Genomic DNA, 25,122 nt, shown 5'->3' with positions numbered 1-25,122 from the left:
CCACGGTTCTGGGTAGGCAATGGATCCCACCCCATGGAGTCTATTCTGGGAGCCAAGTGCTGCTTACCTGCTCCGGGCTGACCCAGGGCTTGGAGGAGGGGATTCTCCCAGCTCCCTCTTGGGTTTTCTTGCTCCCCTTCCCTCCCTGGCCTTGGTGTCTGATTCACCTGGATAAATATTTCAGGGGCTGTGATCTGCCTTTAGGGAGGGCCTTTGCTCTCAGCAAACCCTTTTTGAACACTCACTCGATTTCTGAGTCCTTGCTCTGGAAGTCAAGGGGAGCACCCACCTGGGACAAGAAGAGGATGAATGCAGGGGCTCACCTGGAAGTTCCAGTTCACTTGCTTCAGTTCCTGCATCTCCAGGGAGTTCTCCTGGGAGTGTCTGAGGCAAGTGCAGTTACTCCTGTGAGGCAAAGAGTCTTGAGGCAGAGGCTCCCCTGGGAAAACCTGGCTCTGTCAGTCCAGGAGGCTGACTCTGACACACAAAGGATACTGCTACCCACAGGGGCCTGAACCCTGTACTGCTTTACACAGAGGGTGAAGGGTTGGAGAGGGTGACATACAAGTACCCCTACAACACACCCTTACTGACTCTCAGGCCCAGATCATAGGACTGTAACTCAGGGGGCACAAGGACCAGCAGGTGCTTGGTTAGAGAGAAGGTAGAAGATTTGGCATCTGATATCCATGTCTCCTTTTGGAGAGGTTCCAATCTCTTGTAGAAGAGGCTGCACATTCCCCTTGCCCCATGACTTGTCTCCTTCCCAAGTCTTGGCTCCTGGAGTTTCCTCAGAAGGAACTGGGTAGGGACAGGACTGGAGTCGTGGAAAGACAGCCATGATGGCCCTATCTTTTGCTATGGAATTATTCTTCATGTTCCTCTAGCTGCTTAAGGCTTTCCCTCAGGTCTCCAGATTGGAGAGTCCTTTGGGAAGCTGGGAGGGGTCAAGCAATCTGAGACACACTGACAAGGTGGAACGTAATACCAGCAGACCCTGGAGGAGTCATTGGGACTGCTGAGTCCATTGGCCACTCCCCCTGGGGGCCAGGTTCCAGCAAGAATGGGAACCAACTGGTCACCTTTACAGAAAATCCATTCCACCCCAGAGAGGACTCCTCAGCCCCAGGCAGAATCTCCTCCCTCTACCAAGAGTCACAAGAACTCTGGGTGACCCTTTGGTCTCAGAAGATGACAACTTCCTGCCACGGTACAGTTGAGCTGTAATGAATTCTAGCCTCCAATGGGAATGCTTGTCTTGTGCATCAATACTTACCTGCAAGCTTGGATTCCAAGGATAGTCCTATCAAGGGTGTAATAAAAGCTACTATTTATCAAGAACTGGCCTCACACATACCAGCTACTTTACATGCATTTTCTCTAGACCTCGCATCTACCTTGCAAGGAAAGTGTTATCACTCCCATTTTACAGATGAGTAGTAAGAGGCCCAGAGAGGTTATGTGGTTTGTTCAAAACCCCACAGCTTTTAATGTCAGAGCCAGGACCTGAGACCAGATGTAGCTGTCTTGAAAGCTCATTGTCCTATGCTGCCTTTCAACAAGGAGCAACTTACCAAGGATGGACTTTGGAATCACAGACAAAGTCAAGGGGCCTTAAGGATCATTCGGTCAGTCTCACTCACTTAATCGAAAAGCACACTGAGTCCAGAGAAATGAAGTGACTTGCATACAGTAGGTACTGAATAATGCAGAGGCATTTCCAGATGATTTTCCAAGGGTCTGCTAAATGCAATGCCAGCCCTCTGGACAGGGTTGTCTGCCTCTGCTCTCTCCAAATGCTCTCACCCTGGGACCAGGACCTGATCACTTACTGAGCTGCCATCGGCATATCACATTTCCCATCCTGGCCCTGGTGCAGGCCAGCCAGCTCCATGACTTCCACCATGTTGACGAAAGCCCTTGGAAGCTGCAAGGAGTAGAGGCAGGCTTCATCAGTTACCAGGCAGTTAGAGGGGAGGGGACACTGGTTACTACAGGAGGGGGCTCCCCTATGATCCAAATTCTCCCTTCCCAATTTACCAGTGAGGAAACTGAGGCCAAGAGAGGGGATGTGACTTATATGATCTCACAGAATCTTCTTTATTGCCCTCACTTTGTAGATTGGGAAGATGAGACATAGAATTAACTTGCTCAAAGTCACATTGCTAGTAAGCCATAGCTCCTGGCTGCAAACCCAGGCCAGTTGGCTCCAGGGGCAAGTTCTTTGCCACTACACAATACAGTCTCTGATCCTCAGCGGAGGGGCTCGCAGCTCCCTCCCTCCCAGACCATCCAGGTGCACACTGATGGTGGGCCTCTGCCCAGTGTGCATCTTGTTGAACAAAACTTGCCTGGATTCACCCAGTGAGGAATAGACAGGCAGTGTGCTAGCAGTAAGGGGACCCAGGAAAGTGCAGCCACTACTTCCTACCTCTTCATAGAGGATATCCAGGGTTTGTTGGAGGTGCCGAACATACTCCTGGGCTGAGTGGGCCTCCTGTGAAGAAAAAAAGGGGCTCTCCTCAACCCCTGGACTCCATTCTGAGAGGAGGAAAAGGGCAGTTAGCACCCAGCACAGGAGTGCCCTAGGGGCCTGGGCTGCTGGCAGAGTGGGTGCAGAGGGGCTTCTGTGGCACTGGCCAGGCTGGGAGGCCTAGCCCTTGTCACTGGTTGGACACAGGGTCATTTCTTGATCTCTACTGGACCCCATGGACAATCCCCACCCCCTCCCCGCTGTACATTATCTCAAGCTCAAAGGTAGATTCCTTGTGGGTGCTGGGCCCTGCCAGTTCTCCAGTGCATCTCTCAGCAGTCCCCACCCATCATCCTACCTCAGCTTTATGAAGCTGTGTGTGTGGGCCCAAGGACCCACCCATAGACATCCAGTTCATGATGGGCTGCATGGTGACTTGGTGGCCCATGGCTAAGTGTTCCGTATCTACTAAGACCCAGTAACAAGCCAAAAGCTGTTTCTCAAAAGGACAGTAGATATATACAGAGTTTGGCAGGTCTTTACTCCAAAATCCTAAGGGTCTGTGCTGTGATTCACCAATAGGAGCCTCAGAAATGCTCCAAACAGCATCTCTATCTGCCACTGACACTTCAAGGCACATTTGATCACGCACTCTTTCCTCTGGGCCTTGGGCCATGCTGGTCCCATTGCCTGGAACCCTTTGCTCTCCATACACCCCTAACTTCACCTATCCCTTGTGACTCAGCTCCAGTGTCTCCTCCTATGACCCATCTCCCCACTGGAGGCTGATTTAGATGTGCCCTCATAGCGTCCCGGGTGCTATGTGGGTACACAGCCAGTGCTCAGTAAATGCTCACTGACTAACCTTGGGCTGTGCTTTATAGCAAGAGAAAGATAGTCATAAGAAGGTGTCAGAAGGAGACTGATGCCAGAGGGTGGGTGATGACTTGAAGCTCTCATATGCCAATGGAAGAATCCGTGTCTGTAGAAGGTGGGATCAGAGGAGCAGCAGGAGAAGAGAGCTCAGATGGTCCATTATTTTTTTTAAGACAAATTGCTGAGGTGAGGCTACGTGCTTCAGGAGGCAGAAAAAGTGCTCTGTGCACACCCGTCCCCAGCCACCAAAAGCAGGGGTGTTGGGTGTTCAGAGGGTGAGGGAGGAATGGGCAAGAAGACAGTCTAGGCTGAGGAGTTCAGAGAGGCTCTTAGGAGGAAAGGGACTTTGTGTCTCCCCCTGTTTCTGCCCCTCTTCCTTGCCAGGGCGATTAGGGCCTGGACATCAGCTTTATAACTTTCTTGGCCCTAGTGTGAAGAGTGTGAACACGTCAGCCATGGTGGAGAGAAAGCAGATGAAAGATGGATGGAAGTGAGTGGCTTTCTCTCATAGACAGATGTAAAGATTTTAGACTCCTTATAAATGATTCCGTCCCATTAGTCTGGTCTCTCCCAGTAGGTAAACTCCAAGAGTCTAAGCAATTGCTGATCCAACCAGATTAACTCTTCATCTGATGTTGGGCCCAGTGCCCAGCTGCTGTGCGTGGTCTTTCCTTCACCTGGTTGTCTAGAGAGCACAGCGAAGAGCCCCACCCCCACCCCCACCCCCCGCCCCGCAGCCATATGTGGACCCAGCCAAGGGCTGGGGAGACAAACGCGAGCTTGAAGAGCCTGACTCCAATCTGTGTTTATATAGCATGGTGGACGTGGACCTCTCCTCAAACTTGGCTGAGTTAATCCTGGTCATGTCCTTCAGGCACTTTTCACAAAACGATGCTCTCAGGAATATAAACCTGATCATTTGCCTGAAGGGCATATATGTGTGTGCTGTTGTTGTCATTGTTAGCTGCCATAGAGTCAGCTCTGACTCATGGTGACCCTATGTACAACAGAAATAAACACTGCCTGGTCCTGTGTCATCCTCAAGATTGCCGGCATGCTTGAGTCCGTTGTTGTCTTCCAACCTAGGAGCTCATCTTCTAGCACTATATTGAACAATGTTCTGTTGTGATCCATAGGGTTTTTATTGGCTAAATTTTGGAAGTAGATTTCCAGACCTTTCTTCCTAGTCTGTTTTAGTTTGGAAGCCTAAAGCCATGGGTGACCCTACTGGTATTTGAAATACTGGTGGCATAGCTTCCAGCATCAAAGTGACATGCAAGCCACCACAGTATGACAAACTGACAGATGGGTGGTAGATTTGGAGGCTAGTAGAGGACATTTTCCTACACCAAGTGTCCACAGGTGGCTTGTCTTAGGTTAGGTTCTCTAGAGAAGCAAAACCACTGAAGTATATATATATACATATATGTTTACATATATGTATATATATACATATGAGAGTGAGAGATTTATCCCAAGGAAATGGCTCATGTGGTTATAGAGGCTGGCAAGTCCCAAGTCCGTAAGTCTGTGGGTCAGGCATCAGGCTGTAGGATTCTCCTGACTCACATAGCTGCAGGGGCCGATGAACAGAAGACTGGCAGGTCAGATAGCAGGCTGCTGGCTCACAGGCTGTGGAGGCTGATGAATCCCAAGACTGGCACACAGTATGGCAGGCAGCTGGCTCAAGTCCCAAGTACTAGAGGTTAGATGATGATGAGCTGGATGCAGAATCCAGAGTATGCAAATGAGCCTTGCCAGAACATCCATATATATATTGGATGCAGGCCACATCCCTGAGGAAAGTCCCCTTACAACTGATTGGCTGATCACATCAGATCACATCACAGAGGAGGACTACATCACTACATAACTGCCCAACTACATCATAACATAACTGCCAAACCACTGAGAATCATGGCCCAGCCAAGTTGATGCACAACCTTAATGACCACAGCCTACCTCTTGTCAGTTTCGCACCTGTACACTTCTACTTAAACCATCTCTAAATAAAGACAGTTACAAACTCATACTTGTGCCTAACATGATACAACTAACACGTATACAACTGAAAATGCACTAGCCCTGTTTACATCTTGTATTTTGTAAGTTAAGAAAAAAAATATTTGATGCACTCGTACAAGGAAGAAATACTCATAACAATTACAGTCCTCATTTCTGCAAATGGGTCATGTGGTTGTAACTAGTATTTATAACTACCTTCTTCTACCACCCATTCTGTATTCCCTTTACCCTCAGCAAGCACCTCAGCTGGTCGTGGTTCTTTGCCTAGTGAGGTGGCCAAAACTTTCATTCCTGAAGGGTCTGGGCCATTAGTAGTCATGTTGGAATTGGGTTACTGTAGTTTTCCATTGACATTAATCACAGGGCATAGTAGTAATAAGAGACACCCTAAGGGATCGCCTATATTCCAGACATACTTTTTTTTAACTTCATTGTGCAACATCAATCCAATTTCCCCTTGGTAGTCAGGGTCAGTCACTCCAGGTAATATGGGAACTCCCTTCTTTGCCTGTTGATCCAGAGGCATGAGGAGCCCAAAGTGGCTGGGTGGCCTTCTTAACTTCCAGTTCAATGGAATCTGTGTTGTGTCTCCAGGTGGGAGCATTCTTCCCTTTGGAACTAAGACCTCTAGAGCCACAGAGCATAGGGTTGTGGGGACAGGAAACAAAAAGTTTGTGATAGGGTCACTAGGGGTAATAGTGACTGGTGCCACTCCCATCTCTGCCCTTGATTCCTGGAACTGTGAATCCTGGCTATGGGAGAAGCAGCACCATATACTGGATACTGCTTTAGAGCATAGACAGCCTCCTGTAGAACATTGCCCCAACCCTACAAAGTGTTGCCACCTAGCTGGCATCATAATTGATCTTTAGAAGGCCATTCCATTGTTCTACCAAGCCAGCTGCTTCAGGATGATGGGAAACATGGTAAAACCAGTAAATTCCATGAGCATGGGCCCACTGTCGTACTTCATTTGCTGTGAAGTAAGTCTCTTGGTCCGAGGCGATGCTGTGAGAGATACCACGATGGAGGGTAGGCATTCTGTGAGTCCATGGATGGTAGTTTTAGCAGAGGCATTGAATGCAATAAAGGCAAATACATATTCAGAGTAAGTGTCTATCCAAGCAAGAATGAAATGCTGCCCTTTCCATGATGGAAGCAGTCCAATGTAACCAACATACCCAATGTAATCAACCTGCCACCAGGTTGCTGGTTGACCTCTTCAAGGAATGGTGCCATATCAGGGACTCAGTTTTGGGCTCTGCTGCTGGCAGATAGGGCGCTTAGCAGTGGCTGTAGCCAAGTTGGCCTTGGTGAGTGGAAGTCCATGTTGCTGAGCCCATGCATAACCTCCATCCCTGCCATCATGGCCACTGTGTTCAATGACAAGAGTGGCTGGCAAAAGGGGATAACTGGTTTCCATAGAATGTGTCATCCTATTCACTTGATTGTTAAAATCCTCCTATGCTGAGGTAACCCTTCGGATAGCATTCATATGAGACACAAATATCTTCACTTCTTTGACCCATTCAGAGAAGTCTATCCACATACCTCTTCCCCATACCTCCTTGTCACCAATTTTCCAATCATGTTCCTTCCAAGTCTCTGACCATCCAGCCAAACCATTGCTGCAGCCCACAAATCAGTATACAATCACACATCTAGCCATTTTCTCCTTCCAAGCAAAGTGAAAAACCAAGTGCACTGCTGGGAGTTCTGCTCACTGGGAGCAGTTTCCTTTTCCACTGTACTTCAGGCAGGTCCAAGAAAGGGGCTGCAGTGCTGCTGCTGTACACTTTCGAGTGGTGCCTGAATATCAGACAGAACCACCAGTAAACCAGGCATGAGTTTTCTCTTCCTCAGACAACTGATCACAAGGAACTCTCATCAAGGCCATAGGTAAAGACTGGGAGAGGGTAGGTAATGTGACAGGAGTGAGACCATGGCATTTGGGCCACTTCTTCATGCAATTTACTTGTGCCTTTAGGTACTGCTTGACCCCAAGATTGTATATTCTATTTAATGATGGAGTGCTGTTGTGAATGTCTGACTTTATGGCCCTGTGGGTCAGACAACATCCAGTTCATGATGGGCAGCTCAGGCTGCATGGTGACTTGGTGGCCCATAGCTAAGTGTTCAGTATCTACTAAAACCCAGTAACAAGCCAAAATCTGTTTCTCAAAAGGACAGTAGATATCTACAGAGTTTGGCAGGGCTTTACTCCAAAATCCTAAGTTTCTGTACTGTGATTCACCAATAGGGGCCTCAAAAATGCTCCAAACAGCATCTCTATCTGCCACTGACACTTCAAGCACATTTAATCAGCTGTATCATATGGCTCAAGTGACAGAGCAACTTGCAAAGCAGCCTGAACCTATTGCGGTTTTCTCTTAGTCTGGGCTCCACTCAAAACTAGCAGTTTTTCAAGTCATTTGAAAAATAGGCCAGAGTAGCACACCCAAATGAGGATATGTTGCCTCTGAAATCCAAAGAGGCCCACCAGGTGTTGTGCCTCCTTTTTAGTTGTAGGAGAGGCCAGATATAACAACTTATCCTTCACTTTAGAAGGAATATCTCAGCATGCTCCACACCACTGGATGCCTATAAATTTCACTGAGGCAGAAGGAGCCTGAATTTTTGTAGAATTAATTTCCCACACTCTAGCACTCAAATGTTTTACCAATAAGCCCAGAGTCATTGACATTTCTTCTTTACTAGATCCAATCAGCATGATGTCATCAATGTAATGGACCAGTGTGTCATCTTGTGGAAGGGAAAGGCGATGAAGCTCCTTGCGAACTAAATTATGAGATAGGGCTGGAGCGTTGATATACCTCTGGGGTAGGACAGTGAAGGTATATTGCTGCCCTTGCCAGAGGAAGGCAAACTGCTTCTGGTGTTCCTTCAAAACAGGTATGGAGAAAAAGGCATTAGCCAGAGCAATAGCTGCATACCAGGTACCAGGAGATGTATTAAATTGCTGAAGCAGTAAAACCACATCTGGAGCAGCAGCTGCAATTGGAGTCACCACCTGGTTTAGTTTACGATAATCCACTGTTATTCTCCAAGATCCGTCTTTTTTTGTGCAGGTCAGATAGGTGAGTTGAAGGGGGATGTTGTGGGAATCACCAACACTGCATCCTTCAAGTCCTTAATGGGGGCATTAGTCTCTGAAATCCCTCCAGGAATCCAGTATTGCTTTTGGTTTACTATTTTCTTAGGTACAGCAGTTCTAAAGGCTTCCCTTTGACTTTTCGTACCAAAATAGCCCTTATTCCACTTGTCTGGGATCCAATGTGGAGGTTCTGCCAGCTGCTGAGCATATATATTCCAATCATGCAGTCTGGAACGGGTGAAATCAGTACAGGATTGGTTCAGGGACCCAGAGGACCCAGGAGATGAACCTTAGCTAAGACTCTATTAATACCTTGACCTCTATATGCCCCCACTCTGACTGGTGGGCCACAGTGACATTTTGGGTCTCCTGGAATTAGTGTCACTTCAGAGCCAGTATCCAGTAATCCCCATAAAGTCTGATTATTCCCTTTTTCCCAATGAACAATCACTCTTGTAAAAGGCCTGAGATCCCTTTGGGTAAGGCTGGGAGAAAGATTAACAGTATAAATTTTTGGCAGTGCAGTGGGGTCATTCCTCAAGGGGTCCTGGCCTCTTCTTCATTCAATGGGTTGTGGTTCTGTAAGCTGGGTCAAGCCTGGGAATTGATTGAGAGGCTGTGATTCTCTATTCTGGTGATTCAAGTTAGAATGCCATTCACTTAACCTAGAATTCTGCTTGTACAGATCTAGTAAATGTTTAGCAGCTTTTCTATCTATTTCACTCCTAGGGACACCATAACCAAGTAGCCAACGCCATAAGTCCATATGAATCAGACTATTCTGATTAATGATTTAACTCTGCTGTCCATTACAGTGACCACGCTTATCTTGTCTTTGTCGATCTGAGTGCTATCACTTGCCCCTACACCACAGGGTCCAATCAGCTCCATTGTAGTTAGGTGACTTAATTCAGTTAGTTCCCATTGTCAAATTTGACTTACGTAAAATAGCAATCACAGCAGTCTTCAAGGGTGCTCGGTCTTCCCCTTCACAAATTTTTTCCTCTAAAAGGTGTCTCCTCTGGGCACTCCATGTGCGGGTCTGTGGTTTTTAACCTGATAAATCACTCTAACATGCCAATTTCCCTAAGCCTTTGGATTCCTTCTTCTACAGTATACCAAGGCAAGTCTGGTACTTCAACTTGATTTAGTGTAGGCCATTGCATAATCCCTGCTTCAGTGAACCAACCAAATAAACTATTAGATTCTTTCCTAACTTCTCTAGCTAAAACACTGAAAGAAGAATCTGTGCTTAGTGGGCCCATATCAATAAACTCAGAGTGATCCAACTTTATGTTCCTTGCACCACACCCTTAATAGACATTTCCACACATATTTCTCAGGTTCCTCTTTGTACATATTAGAAAAGCCAAGCAGTTCTTTTGGAGTGTAGAGTACCTCTTCCTGGGTCACACTTTGTACTTCACCTTTTGGGGCTTGCTGGGACTTACGTCTAGTTTTAGGTCTAGAAGAAAAATCAGTGGCGGGGATGGGTCCTGGGAACATTCAGCAATGTCTTGTAAGGTCTTTACCTCAGGCAATGCCCCAGGCACCACCCCAGTTGTTATCTCAGACAAAGACTCTTCAGGCACAGTTAATCTCATCAGATGGGGGTGGAAAGGATAATGGTTTTACTGGGGAGGGTGGCTTAGCAAACAACGATGAAGTGATCTCTTCAAATGGGAGTAAGTGGCTGGTTCTGTTGACAGGAGTGATTCAAGGAAATTTAGGAGCTCAATGTCCCCAGCTTCCTGATTATCTGCCCATATGTCCCCATCCCAAGTTTCAGGATCCCATTTCTTCCCAGTCAGTGCCCTCACTTTACCTTTAGACACCATTCAAGTTTGGGAATTCAACTGGCGTTGTCATTCAGCCACTCTTATGATGAGATTCTGGTTTTGGTTTTTGGCAATATCCGCTCTGTTACTACAAGAAATAAGGCTTTCTTTCAGGGCACAAGTGGCACCTTTCAGGTTGTTTTTGTGGTGCTTGAGCTGTGACTGTGAAGCCCTGAGCTCATCTCTTTCTTTCACCACTTCGTCTAGCAAAAGTAGGACCAACCAACCAGCTTCTCTATACTTCTCATTCTGACAAAATTGTAGCAAAGTATTAAACATGTGATTGCCAGAGCCTCACTTCTCACCAATACTTAATCTATTTGTTGTTATATTTTGCTATTAATATTGCCACATTACACCATGGGTTATCAGTGCCCTCTTTACTACTGGAGGCAGAGTCACCAGCACCTTAAAGACTAGTCACACTTGAGAACCAACTTAGAAAACTCATCCTTAAGATTTTGCTTCTCTAAAACCACTCTTGATACCAAATGTCTTGGGCTGAGTTCTCTACAGAAGCAAAACCAGTGAAGTGTATATACATATATAGAGAGATTTATCTCATGGAAATGGCTCACACAGTTGTAGAGGTTGACAAGTCTCAAGTCCATGTGTCAGGTGTCAGGCTGGAGGCTTCTCATGAATCACGTAGCTGCAGGGGTTGAAGAGCCCAAGATGAGCAGGTTAGAGAGCAGGCTGCTGGCTTACGGGCTGTGGAGACTGACGAATCCAAGATTGGTAAGCAATATGACAGGTAGCTGGCTCAAGTCCCAAAAACCAGAGGTCAAATGATGATGAGCCAGATGCAGGATCCAGAGCAAGCAAGCAAACCTTGCCAGAACATCCATATATATATTGGATGCAGACCCACCCCTGAGGAAACTCCGCTTTCAACTGATTGGCTGATCCTATCAGATCACATCATGGAGGATGACTACATCATTGTATAACTGCCAAACTACATTATTACACAACTGCCAAACCACTAAGAATCACGGCCCAGCCAAGGCGACACACAACCTTAACCATCACATGGCACCAGTGTCATTTTTGGCTTCTAGGAACTCCTGGAGTCCAGGGCACAATGACATTTAAGTTCCCATAGTGTCAGATTACTTCTGCCTGTAGAGTCTGGGCCATGAAGGAGAGAACAGAGGTGAAGTGGCTTGAAAGAGCTAAACCTGTGTGTGGGAGGATAATTCTTTGGACTTGGCCTCCTCAAGCCTCAAGGAGTGATAAATGCCTCCCCCGCAACCCCCCACCTGTGACTGTCAAACAGTTCACTGCAAACTTTGAGTCAGGGCAGCTGACTTTTTCTGACCAAATAAAATACAGGCTGTCTCCACCTTAGAACAAGATGTATTCCTAGAGTTACAGCTTCCAAATTTTTTAAGTCTGGACATGTTTCCCCATAGAAACAACATTAGGAATGGGAGTGGGTTCCCAGGCCAGCCCACTGAGGTTGGTTAATGTCCTTGAAGGTAGCAAGCCATACTATGAGGACTGGCTCAACTTATCCAACCTCTTTTTATAACATTGTTTTGGTCTCCCCCTCTCCATGACCCCCCTAAAAAACAAAACAAAACAGGAGCAGGGACTGTAAATGGGCATGGGGTGGGGAAGCTCTAGCCATCTATCTGTCTGGATACCATGGAACAGTATTTGTGTCATAGAAAGGCTGCCTCCTCAGCCATGCCCAAAGAGCATGGCTAGATACTTCTGGACTTGGGGCACCAATGCAGCCACTCTCCCAGGGGCCACTCAGGTAGTGGGAAAGGCCAGGCGTCACCTGGCATTTGTGAGCCAGAGGCCACCTGAGCAGACTCAGGTGCCTGGAGATTAGGCAAGGGTGATTCCCATGAGAGAGGACGGTGGGAAGGGCCAGGGCCCTGGGCAAGGATAGTGATGGAGGTCAGCAGCTCTACTCCTCAGGTCCCCGATGAGGTTAGCCAGAGCATACCGGATTCTCGCAGTAATGACACAAGTCATTGCCCCCGACGAAGAGCGTGATCAACTTCCAGTCTTTCTCCAGGTTGATTTCCTAAGTGGACAGAAGATCCTGAGTTTAGGCTTGGGGAAGGGCACATGCAGGTAAAGCTCACCATGCCAGACAGCCCCTGAGTGCTTCTATCCTCCTTAGATCACAGTGGAGACAGGATGCTATGTGAGACCTCCCCAACCCCACCTGGTGCCTGGATAAGGAGCTCCACAGATAAAACTGGGCAGCATGTGTGTGCACATGTGCATGCATGTGTGTTGAATGCATGTGTGTGTGCACATGCATGTGTGCATGTGTGTGTGTCTGCTTACACAGTGATAAAGGGCTCTTTTAACTTTGAAATTCTCTTCAGAAGGCTGCATTCCATGGTGCAGGCATGTGTTCCACACTTCCTTGAGTCCATGAAAGGCCAAGTGGATTAAAACGCCCCTGAAATGTGATCTTAAGGCCTTCAAAGGAACCAAGGGCAAAAAAATGCCTCTAGAAGCAAAGGCCTAGAGCTGCTCCTTGGAAGAGTTCTTTGGGTGTGAGTCTGGGGAGAAGGAAACGTAGCAAGAGCTGTGCATGGACTGAGAGGTGGTAGGGAGGGCTTCCGAGCAGTCTGGTCAAGCAGGGAGCCTGCTTTCCTCCCAGCCACCACCATGATAGGAGTCCTGCCAGGAGCGGAATTCCAAGGCATAAGCAGAGAGCATTAACAAAAAGTGCTAGTGAGAAGTTTCAAGGGGCTGGGGTGAGCTGAGCGGGAAGGAGGAAGAATTGGAATGAGCAGCCCATTTTTAGGACCCAGCGTTTACTAATAGGACTCCATAAGCCAACTCTCAGGTAAAGTGGGAAGATGCAAAAAGCTAATGCCGCAATTTCCGCCAACTCTCAGCAGCACCACTTCCCCCGCAGCCAGCTCTTGGGAGTGGTGGTAGGGAGCTTGGGTCAGGGAGGGCAGGCAAAGTGGGAGCCTTTGGGATAAGGCCTGCTTCCTGTGGGTGCAGCTGGCCCCTTGTAAAGACAAGCCTGGAATAGGAGTGCTTTGGTGCAGAGGGGCTCTTTTAGGGCAGTGACACCCTTCCCAGTCAACTGGAGACCGAGCCCTTTGGAAGGATGGCCTGGGCCCTGTACTCACTGGGCTCTTCTTCATTTGCTCCACCAAGTCCCGGGCCTGGGCCGGCATGTCTCTAGCAGTGGGAAGAGAAGGGGAGGTTAGAGCTGGCTCAGGAGCAAGGGCTCGTGCTGTGGGATTTTGGCCTGGGAAGAGAGGTGCTTCAGGAAGAGGAAAAGCTGTAAAGAATGTACTGAAAGGCTTTTGATTCTCAAGAAATCTCAGCCTAGTAATATTCCAAGAGCTGCTAGGGGACTTGGAGCCACACTGATGCAGCCCCTGTCACAGGGTCTCTGTAACCAAACCACCTCTTCTGCAGGGGCACCTGGTCCTTTTGGACCACTTGGGTTGGGATTTAGTCAACCTTCCTGTCATGCGCCTGAATTATGTCTCCCAAAAAGTGTGTGTATCAGTTTGGCTAGGCCATGATTCCCTGTGTTGTGTGATGTTCCTATATGTTGTAAAGCCTGCCTCTATGATGTTAATGAGGGAGGATGGGCAGCAGTTGTGTTAGTAAGGTAGGACTCTGTCTACAAGATTGGATTGTATCCTGAGGCAATCTCTTGAGATACAAAAGGGAAAAGCGAGCAGAGAGACATGGGGACCTCATACCACCAAGAAAGCAGTGCCAGGAGCAGAGCGTGTCCTTTGGACCTGGGGTCCCTGCGCGGAGAAGCTCCTAGTCCAGGGGAACACTGATGAGAAGGCTGACAGAGAGAGAAAGCCTTCCCCTGGAGGTGATGCCCTGAATTTGGACTTTTAGCCTACTTTACTGTGAAGAAATAAATTTCTCTTTGTTAAAGCCATCCATTCGTGGTATTTCTGTTGTAGCAGCACTAGATGACTAATACACTTCCTATCAGAGATTTTTCCTTAAATTTTATCAAGCTCTTTCATTGCAAGCTGAACCTGTTCGTTTCTTGTTCTGCTGCCTGTTTTAAAAACAACCTTTCGTATATTTGAGAAAAGTCACAGCCCTAAATTATCCCTCACCTCTCTCTCTTTCAGGCTTAATGACTCTTTTAACCTTTACTTCTAGGCCCCACTTTCTGCTCCTTAAGTCCTTGGGTTACTCTTCTCTTCAGTTGCCTCAGATTTTCCCACCATTCTCTAATTGTTTCACTTTTTTTGTCTTCCTAACAAAACAGGATGGGGAAGATAAATATGAACAGGATTAGTTCAGTGGTAGAATTTTTGCCTTCCATGTGGGAGACCTGGGTTCGATTCCCAGCCAATGTATGTCATGTGCCACCACCACCCATCTATCAGTGGAGGACCACATGTTGCCATGATGCTGGACAGGTTTCAGTGGCGCTTCCAGACTAAGATGGACTAGGAAGAAAGGCCTGGAGATCTACTTCTGATAATCAGCCAATGGAAACCCTATGGATCACAATGGTCCAATCCGCAATCAAACATGGGGATGGCACAGGACAGAGCAAAGTTTCGTTCTGTTGTGCCTGGGGTCACCATGAGACAGGGTGGACTCAATGGCAGCTAACAACAAAGTTCTCCCTTCATCCCTCAGATGTCTTCCATAAGTAAAACAGTGCCACTTGGTGTTCTGGATAAGAGATGTTGTATGTCAATGGAATACTACTCAGCATCAAAGAGGAATGAGCTATTAATACACACAACAAAATGGATGAAATTCAAAATAATTTTGCTGAGTGAAGGAAGCCAGACAAAAAAGCGTACATACTCTACGGTTTCATTTATATATAACTCTGGAAAATGCAAGCTAATCTATAGTGACAGAAAGCAGATCAGTGGTGAGACAGGGACAGGGATGGGCAGGAGGGAAGATTATAAAGGGCCATGGGGAAAATTTTAGGGGTGACAGATATGTTTATCATCTTGATTGCACTGATGACTTCACAAGTGTATAATATATCAAAATTTATCAGGTTGTACACTTTTAATTTGTACAGTTATTGCATGCCAATTATACTTCAATAAAGCTGGTTTTTTTTAAAGATATGTACATGAAAAGTTATGTCAGCAAAGGGGATACAGCCAGTGGAAGCTGCTGTAGAAGTCATAAAAGCAGCAACAGGTGAAGGATGGGCATTTTACATCTCTGTATGCCCACAGTGAGCTGGCACAGAGCCAAGCACACATGGTACCATCTTGTTTCTCATTCAGAAAAAGTCATACATGTAGGATCGTATCCCATACACGATTGCTATTGATGGTTACATCAGAGAGCTCCAAAGAAAGCCTGCCCTAGTCAAAGGTGACCATGGAACTGCCTATAACCTTTTAATAGGTTCAAGACATGATCAAGGGAATGCATGAGTGATAAGCCCTCATAGGTCCTAGGGGAAGTTAGGAATGCTTTCTTCCTCCTCTCCTCCTAGCTATGTTCTTCTCATCCTTCAGGCTCAGATCAAGTCCTGCTTCCTCTGTGAGCCCTTCTCTGCTAGTTCAGCTATCCACGCCTCCTGCATTTCCTTTTCCTTTACTCCTGGTGGGAAGAGCCATGGATGGGAATCACCACACCTGGCTTCTACGTTCAGCTCTGCCGCTAACTTGCTAGGTGGCCTTCCACAAGTTACTGAATCCTGCTAGGGCTGATTTTTTTCATCTTTTAATGGAAAAAGTTGGACGAGGTGATGTCTGGTGTCCCTTCCAGGTCTACATCTGTATTTAGTCTTCCCAGTTCATACTTTATACTTCTCTGTTCTCTTAATTGTACTTGACGATTAAGTGTCAGATTATTTCAGTCTGCAGTGTTGCCATACACAAAGCTGACTTTTCCCAAAAGTTATTTTCTATTTGTCTAGTCTCCTTAACTAGATTGCAAGCTCTTTGTGGGCAGGGAGTTCGCCTTTTGATTCTTTTGTACTTTTTAGTAACCACCATAGGGCTGAGTCCTTGGCAGGTATTCAATAAATTCTTGCTTATTGATTCATCAAGGAAGATTAGATGTTGAATAAAACTTTGAACTAAATGTCCTAATAACGGCAAACATTTTTTGTATGTTTACTATGTATTATGTACTGTACTAAGTGCTTTCCATGGATTATATATCTTATTTAACCCTTCCAATAAGCCCTTGAGAGGTAGGCATTATCATTATCCCCATTTAGAGATGAGGGCTACCACCCATCAGTTAGTTTGCCATACTGTGGTGACTTGTGTCTTGCTGTGATCTGGAAGCAGTGTCACTGGTATTTCAAATCCAGTGGGGTTACCCATGATGGATAGGTTTCAAAGTAGTTTCCAGACTAAGACAGACTAGGAAGAAAGGCCTGGTGATCTACTTCCAAAAATTAGCCAAAGAAAACCTTATGGATAGCAACAAAGGCAAGAGAGGCCCTCAGTGAGATGGATTGACAGTGGCCGAAACAATGGACTCAAACACAGCAAGAATCATGAGATGGTGCAGGACTGGGGAACATTTTGTTCTGTTATACATAAGGTCACCATGAGTCAGAGATGACTGAATGGTAAGTAACAACAACCTAGATGAGGCAACTAAGACTCGGAGATGCTGAGTGACTTGCCTAAAGTCACACAGTTATCAAGTCTCAGAGCTGGGACTTGGACACAGAGCTCATTTTAGTTGCTTGCTATGGTATTTATCTTTCTCTTTAGGTGAACTCATCCTTATCCACGCTAATAAACAACAGAGTTCAGACAAAGGAAAGTCATAGAATGATTCTCCAATCTTACTTACTTAAGTCAACGCTTCCCTCTCCTGTCCCCTAACACTGGACACCAGACACTGATGAGAAGCTACAGGTTTCAGCTTCTCCCCCTGCCACCAACTCCACGCTGGTGGAGGCCTGAGAAGCAGTAAAAAGAAAAGGCAGCAAGAGAAGTGAAAAAAGAAAAGGAAAAGGGGTTTGAATGTCAACAGACTGAGGAATCAACCCCGCTAATGATGCTTGGGCTGTATAATAATAATAAGATGATGACAATGATAATAATAATAGTAATAACAGTAATTAGGTGTTGATATAATGGCTCCACAAAGCCCAGTATTTTGCAGAAAAATAAGTTCCTCCTGCTTATGATGTTGAAGAACTGACATTGCTTCCTGTGGCTGGAAGGCGCAAACTGCGTGTGGGGCCCACATTACCGCCTCTGAAAGGAACGCTCCCTGTAAACAGAGTGAGTCAGGCTGGTGCCGTTTCCCTGGTGATCTGAGCGTAGCAATGCTGCTACAAAGCAAATACCCAGCACGTTTTGTGCGGAAGATCAATGAACTCTGTCAAGCATTTTAGCTTTAATTATCTGGCTTGTTGTCGACAACAGAAATCCGAGAGATAACAAAGAGCCACCATGCTGTTTGGGGGGCCCTAACATCTAACTCCCTTGTGTGAAGACACAGAATCTTTTTCAGATCAAAGACTCACCCCCCACACCTGACCTGTGCCTCGTGGGGCAGAGAGGGTAAGCTGAATCAGCCAAGCCTCCGTGACTGCTCAGGGACAGCGCCTGGGGCCGAGCAGGACATGTGTCCACTCAAGCCACCTCCTAGCACTCTCTCCTGCAGCACCGGGCAGGCATGACAGCACAGTGGTCAGAGGGAAGGTCTGCATTCAGGTGTGGCCAGATCCTGGCTCCTCTGATAACATGCTGAGTGAACTTGGGCCGTTAAAGACACTTTCTAAGCCTTAGTGTCCTTACCTTAGTGCCTACCTGGAAGGGTGTGAGGACTACTTGAAGGTAGGTATGGACCCCTTGCAGTGGGTGATTGGGCCTTTTGGTCCTGGTTCTGAGAGCAGGACTACATCTGAGGGCCATGAGTGGGGGCCAATGCTGCCTAAGCCTCGGGAGGCCATGTAGTGAGGCTGATAAAGGCCTAGGAAGCCGGGGACTTGGTGGAGGTCCCGGACTGGAGAATGCAAACTCTGGCTCTTGGAGGCGAATGTCCCTTGGGCACATGGGAGCTCCGTGCTGAAGAACACACCTCCTGCACCCCGACATGAGCCTGGGGGATAAGAGACTGAACATTCATCAGAAGGGACTGGCACCAGAAGCCGCAGAAAGCCTGGAGCTGGTAGAAGGCAGAGCCAGGAGAAACAGCAGCAGAGGCCAGGGGAAGCTGAAGCCAGCATCTGCTGAGCAGAGAAGTGGCAGCAGACAGGTCTGAGAGCAGTGGGCTGAGAACTAGTAAATGCTTTGGGCTGTGACAGCAGCCATGAGCAGACCCAGGCAGTGGCAAAACCCCATCTGAAGGTACACGGGAGCCTGTCCAGGGCCCGAGGGCGCCTGTCCACCAAGCCTGGGTACACCCCGTGTAGGGGTTGCCCTCAGCATTTCTGCTTTGAGAGATGCTGGTCCCTGAGTGTCCTGATGCTGCTGGTTGAGAGCGGCAAAGGTGGCAGAGCCAGCCCAGAGATGTGCCAGCCCAGTGATGTAAGAGTAAACATCGATTTCTCCCCATGAAGCTGTTATATAGAGTGAACATTGATTTCTCTGTGTCGCTTGCTGTCTACTTTCCTTGTGCTAATGCTCTGGGAGCGTCTTGTGTGTTCTAGCTCTGAGCAGATGGATGTGATATTATTAGTGAACATCCTGTGTGTACACCACAATAATAAATTTGCATTATTTAAGATAACCTGTGGTTAGTGCATCACAGACATAGTGTGTGCACACTGCAACAAGATAACCCACGTGGAAGCTTCAGCACCAGGCCGGCACGAAGGAAGTGCTCTGCACACAACCAGGCTCCCAGACCCCACTCCTCTCTCCTCCTCCTGTTTCCTGCCCTGACATACCAACTGTGCCCTCCACTCTCCCTCCTGTCTCTCCCTCCTGTGCCCATGTCTACTCACCGAGCTCTGGCCCCATCCACTGCTACATTCAGCCCCGCTGTCTCCTCTTGGGTACCGGTAGAGAACCCAAGGATGTGAGGGTTGAACTTCTTCAGAATGTCTTTAAAGAGGGAAGAGGCAGAGAGCACAGATGAGAGGCAGCAGGAGCCCCAGGGAACTGAGGTGGGTATGCAGTGTTGGGACACAGGTGTGGGCATGAGGATTCTAGGTCTTTACAGGGCTGGCTGCCCTCCCTACTTTCAGATAACCTTCTTGTCCTTTCCTCCAAGGAGAAGGCCTGGCCTCACTAAGGGGCTGTTATGGCTATAGTGATGGTTCTCATCATCAGTGTTGCTACTTACTGGGCAGCGTGGTGTGGGTCTCCAACACGCCATCCCCTCCAATGCTAGGGAAAAGAAAGCAAACTTGTTTAAAGTACCCCTACCTGCTGTGGCCCTGGCACATCATTCCCGTCACCCCTAGGACTAACATGAGCATCAAGGTGTCCCCCTGTGTCTCAGCATGGGCCTTTGGAACCCCACCTCCTCTCTGGAGGGGTGAGTGGGGAAACACCACCTTTGTGTGTTCTTTAGGGAGCACCGTCAATAGAAAACGAGTCAGGAACATCCTCACCTCCAGGAGAGTCCCCTCCAGGGCGTGAGTAGCTCACTGGAGTTGCTTGGTCGGGCTCCCACAGCTGTCTGTGAAAGGCAAAGAGAAGGTTCCGGGACTGAGGTACAGGTTGAGGTGCTAGGAAAGACCCCTCTTGCCCTGACATAGGGCCTGGATTTGCCTTTTGTCCTGGCTTTTCTGCAGGCCGCCAGACCCTTAAACTCTGAGTCATCTTGACACATTCTTCTCAATCCCCTACACAACCAGTAGTCAAGTCCTGTTGACTCTTCCCTCCTAACACCTACCCCCTTCTTTTTCTCCCTTTGCCATTTTCCTAGCAGGCCCTCATCTCCTCACCATGGATGACACTCTGGCCTCCTACTTAACCTCAGGGTCTCCAGTCTCTGTTCTATTCTCACCAACAGGGCTACCAACCTGCTCTTCTGAGCACACTTCTTTCTTCATGCCTCCCCCACTATTCTGGGTCCCTGCAATGGGTCTCCCTTGCCTACAGGGTCAAAGCTAAGCTGCTTCACCAATGTCTGGGAGCACCAGAATCTGGCTTCCACTTTCCTTGCCTTCGTTTCCTTCCTCATTCCCTGTTCACACAAACCCTCAGCTCCAAGTGGATGGAGCTGATCACCATTTCTGGAGCACAGAGACCTTGGGCTGGCCTATCTCCACTATCACCCACTCCATCTCTTCCTGCAATGCTGAGTGCCCTCTTTTCCAGTCCCTTAGATCTCTGATTCATTTTCTAAGACCCTTGTCAGTTCTTACTTCTGCTATAAAACTTTCTCTAAATACCCTGCCTTTAAAAAAAAAAAAGAAAATTCTTCTTAGACATTTATAAAAGTAGCATGTTCACCATAACTAGTGAAGCAATACAAAGATTTTCAAAAAATTGATCATCTATTCACCTTAAAAATCTTGCCCCGACTACTGATTTTATATCCCATTGTTGTCTCTCACACACATATACACATCGCCAGTGCTAATCAAAGGCTAACAGTCTGGTGTGGATCCTGCCACAGCTTTCTTCATGCTCATTCCAAAACAAAAACACATTTATACACATATGGGAGTCTTGTTTGTTTTCACAGAAATGAATACCCTATTTTGAAAGACCTGTATGTCACCTATACGATAATGTATCTCTCTCTGTTCAAGCTTTTTGTTTTCTCAGCTGGACACGTTTCTCGTGGGCCATGACTGTGTCTCATGCTTCCTTTCCCTCAGAATTGCTTGCAAGGTGTCTTGAACACAGCAATAGCGAAATAGTTGTCTAATTCAATTCGTTTAGTGAGATTGTGCTATATGCCAGGAATTGGGCTACCTCTGCCCCAAAGATGCATCCTTAAATGGAGGGAGGGGCGTTGGCAGTGTATGGGTAAGACCTACACCCTATCAGTCTGGGTAGATGGAGATGAATTCCCAGATAAAGGCACGCGGACTTGGATAGGTGCTACAACACACACATGGAATGCCCGGGAACAGTGAAGAAGGTGGAATTGTTTCTATCTAGGGATTGAGGAGGCCTCATGGAAGAGGTAGTGTTTGAGCTGGACTGTGGAAGGATGGAGCGACAGGGTGTTCTAGGTTGCCTGGTGGTGTCTCGTGGCTGCCTGGCTGTATTTTAGTGGCTGCCTGACACCAGTAAGTCCTCCGTAAATGTTGGCTTAATGTTGAATGTGGGGCCAATGGTCCAGAAGAGCTGATTCTGTACGGGGTCTGACTGTGTTCCAAGGGGCCATCCTTGGCTTATGACTTAGTACTCACAGTCAACGCGTCACCCAGGGCTGCCACCACTTTGATGTCTGCTGGTTGGAGCTTGTGAACTAGGGGAGACAAGAAGATAGGTGGTTAGGGGGTCTTCATTTTAAAGCATAAAACTTACCAAGAGTCTCTGACTCTGCTGTAGTCCCCAGGTCTCCATTTCACTTATTTCCTGCCTAAAGCTTTAGCAAATTTGCCTCTTCCAAACTCATTTGGAGCAACCAAGGCGCTGATGGTAATGGGCTTAGTGACTACTGTCTATCCTGAGAGGAGCCCAGTTCACACTGGAGTGGTCCAGGAAAGTTCTAGCTGCAGGGGTTGTATAGAAGGGGAGCTAGGACCCCAATCACTGACTGTACCCATCTCACTGGGCAAGGAGGCCTCAGGGACAAGATTAGGACTACCTGGAAATGAGAAGTGTGATTTGGAGGACAGACCTGGGCCCCTTGGCATGGGAGCCCAGCCATGGCTGAAGGCCACCTTCTTGTGAGCTGTCCAGGATCATGTGAATCAGCAAGTCCTGCTTGAAGCTCCAGGGTGTGTTTGTAAGGTCTCCCTTTGACCTAATACTCAGTAAGGCCCTTGATTGAAGGGGATGATGATGTTTTCACTCACCCGAAGTGGGAACAATGTTGGAAGGACTCCAGTCCATACACAGGAAGTCACTGCCCCAGTTCTAAATCAAGAAGAAAAGATATAATGCCCAGTACTCAGTGTGCAGGGAGATAAGCTTCAGCCTGAGTACTATCTAAGGAATTTTTGGTGGAATCTAGAATATGCCACTTAGGGGTGCATGTGAGGCTAATAACTGTTAGTTGTAGGTGGACTGAGAGCCTTTCCAATCCCAAGTTATCTACACTCTTACATGGAGCCAGCAACTACCCTAAAGCAGGGGAGAAAACAGGTCACACTACAGGTGCTCTCCTAAAGGAGCACAGGATTTGGAGCTTCCAGGTGGTTTGGTGGTGGTGTTTAACAGTAAGCTAATTGACACTAATTACAAGGTTAGGGCCCAAACCATAATTAGTTAAAATATTTTTAGGAAAGCAACATGAAATTTTGACAATTGCAAAGCTCCTGGTTTCTGCATATCTTTTGCATATTTAACTTTAGACGTATCGATTCCTTGGTATCGATAAATTATGTAATGTCTGCAACACTGGATAACTTCAAATTCTCTAGTATCTGCAATATGCAGCAAAGAAATGGTTAGTAGCAGAAAGCTGAGGGGGAGAGAATCTCTTCCCCAAAGTCCCAAATATCTACATGTTCCCTGGAGGGCCTGAGGGACAAAGCCCAGTGCAGAGCATACAGTCCAAACCAAACCAAACCCATTGCCATTGAGTAGATTCTGGCTTATAGTAATCCTATAGGACAGAGTAAAACTGCCCCAAAGGGTTTCCAAGGCTGTAATCTTTACAGAAACAGACTGCCACAGCTTTCTCCTGTGGAGTGGTTGGTGGGTTCAAACCCTCAACCTTATGGTTAGCAGCCAAAACGTTTAACCACTGCCCCACAAGGGCTCCTTCAAGCACACAGTAAACCAAAACCAAAACCAAAACCAAACCAAACTCGTTGCCGTCGAGTCGATTCTCACTCATAGTGACCCTATAGAACAGAGTAGAACCCCATAGGGTTTCCAAGGAGTGGCTGGTGAATTTGAACTGCCAACATTTTGGTTAGCCCCTGAGTTCTAAACAACTGCAGCACCAGGGCTTCAAGCACACAGTAGGGCTCAACAAATAGGTGCTGACTGTTTCACTGATCCTTCAGGACTTTAATTGCCAAAAGCCTTTGAAAGCTCATCGCATCTGCTCAGTTAGATAACCATTAAGACAAGCCTTGTTAAAGGGCGGGAAGCAGGGCCAAGATGACGGAGTAGTCAGACACTTCCGGTGTTCCCTCTTACAACAAAGACCCAGAAAAACAAGTGAATCGATTATATATGACAATCTAGGAGCCCTCAACATCAAAGGCAAAGTTCAGGAACCAGACTGAGTGGCAGGGGGAGGGAGAGACAGTTCAGAAGCAGTGAGGAGTTGCCAGACCTGACCTGGCGAGAGCCTGAGCCCTTCAGCCTGGATCAGCTTGGGGGTGGGCGGTGAGGCAGGCAAGCAGTGGTGCTTGGGAGGCATTTTCCACACCACGAGAGACCAAGTGACAGAGAGACTATTCGGCCATCCAGAACCAGTGAGAAGCAGCCCTCGAGCAGCGAAAGATAAGTACTTGCATCTGGCCTGCTGCGCGGATCAAAAACACCCTCCTTAGGGAAAAACCTCTCTCCCATTTACCTCCCTGCACCCTGCTCTGCACTGGGTCCCAGACTGGCTTCAGCAATTGCTGAGTCCCCTGGGCTGCAAGTAGGACCCTTCACAAACCCTGAGCCATTCACCCAGCCTGGGAGAGTGAACTAATCAACAAACAGGGGAAAAAATAATCTGCCAGCTCCCCTAAGCCCAGAACTCAAGGTAGGCACAGGTCCTTTGCCTAGGCACAGGCATAAGGGACCCATGGACTTTGAGTGCCTTTCCACCTGCATAGACTTGTGTGGGCCCATTTCAACAGCGTAGGCCCTCATTACCGCAGTACAACAGGGTATATACCCGAAGTCTAACTTCAACTGTTTCAGCTATGAAGTGGTAGGTTCGTGACATTTGACACTGCTCTGCCCATAAGCAGGGTCTTCTCCTATCCACATCAGGGGCCTGAGGACTGGTGGCTCCACCCACATGACCAAGCCACCTGCTACAGGGGCCCAAGAATAAGAAATGCCCCCCAGTCCTTACAGCCAACAGCACTGGTTGCTCATAGTCTGGCTGCAAAACCCACCCATCTACATGCTCTAGGGAACAGGGACACGTTTTCCTCCTGGTCACTCAGGGGTGGCCGTTGGCCGCCTGCCTTGCTCAGCCTATGTCCCCCTGATGCAGCCAGATGCCTGTGCCTACACCAATCACCCATGCCTATCTAGAATTGTAAGTGAGAGCCTGCACCACACACTTGGTGGCTGACTACCTGGACACCTGAGCTGAATCCATATAGGAGGAGTGGGCAGACTCCTGGGCTCACATACTTAGTGGCAGATCTGGCCACCTGGGGGCAGGACTTTGGAGCTTCAAGGGTGCAGGTGACTGGGCTAGCTCACATGAGCAGCCTATTTTGGCATATCAAAACACAACAAAACAAGAAGCTAGGACACAGTAAGCAAACATAAAGTAAATAAATATAATAACTTATTGATGGCTCAGAGACAACAGTCAATATCAAACCACATAAAGAAGCAGTCCATGATGGCTTCAGCAAGCTCCCAAAATAAAGAATCTAGAAATTTTCCAGAAAAAAAATTTCTTGGAATTACTGGAGGCGAAATACAAAAGAATAATACACAGAACTCTTCAAGAGATTAGGAAGGAAATTAATCAAAATGCAGTACATGCAATGGAGGAAATTAAAAAGATTAGAGAAGAGCATAATGACAAATTTAACAGGCTGCAAGAATCCATAGAGAGACAGCAATCAGAAATCCAGAAGATTAACAATAAAATTT

General features: G+C 47.4%; 1 protein-coding gene across 1 annotated transcript in view; it reads right to left on the bottom strand.

The window, feature by feature from the left end:
- The window catches only part of PLB1 (phospholipase B1), a 153,182-nt gene that overhangs the window by 10,115 nt on the left and 117,945 nt on the right, over positions 1 to 25,122 (bottom strand). Inside the window, 10 exon segments of the mRNA XM_004377697.3 lie at positions 324 to 405; positions 1,833 to 1,927; positions 2,432 to 2,497; positions 12,288 to 12,368; positions 13,444 to 13,495; positions 19,209 to 19,308; positions 19,550 to 19,593; positions 19,821 to 19,888; positions 21,579 to 21,637; positions 22,191 to 22,251. Of these exon segments, the coding sequence (XP_004377754.3) occupies positions 324 to 405; positions 1,833 to 1,927; positions 2,432 to 2,497; positions 12,288 to 12,368; positions 13,444 to 13,495; positions 19,209 to 19,308; positions 19,550 to 19,593; positions 19,821 to 19,888; positions 21,579 to 21,637; positions 22,191 to 22,251 (708 nt within the window).

The sequence above is a fragment of the Trichechus manatus genome, unplaced genomic scaffold (assembly GCF_000243295.1).
Source record: "Trichechus manatus latirostris isolate Lorelei unplaced genomic scaffold, TriManLat1.0 scaffold00052, whole genome shotgun sequence".
In the NCBI taxonomy this organism is placed as follows: domain Eukaryota; kingdom Metazoa; phylum Chordata; class Mammalia; order Sirenia; family Trichechidae; genus Trichechus; species Trichechus manatus.
The sequence above is the reverse complement of the archived record's forward strand: the minus strand, read 5'-3'. Positions and strand labels throughout refer to the sequence as shown.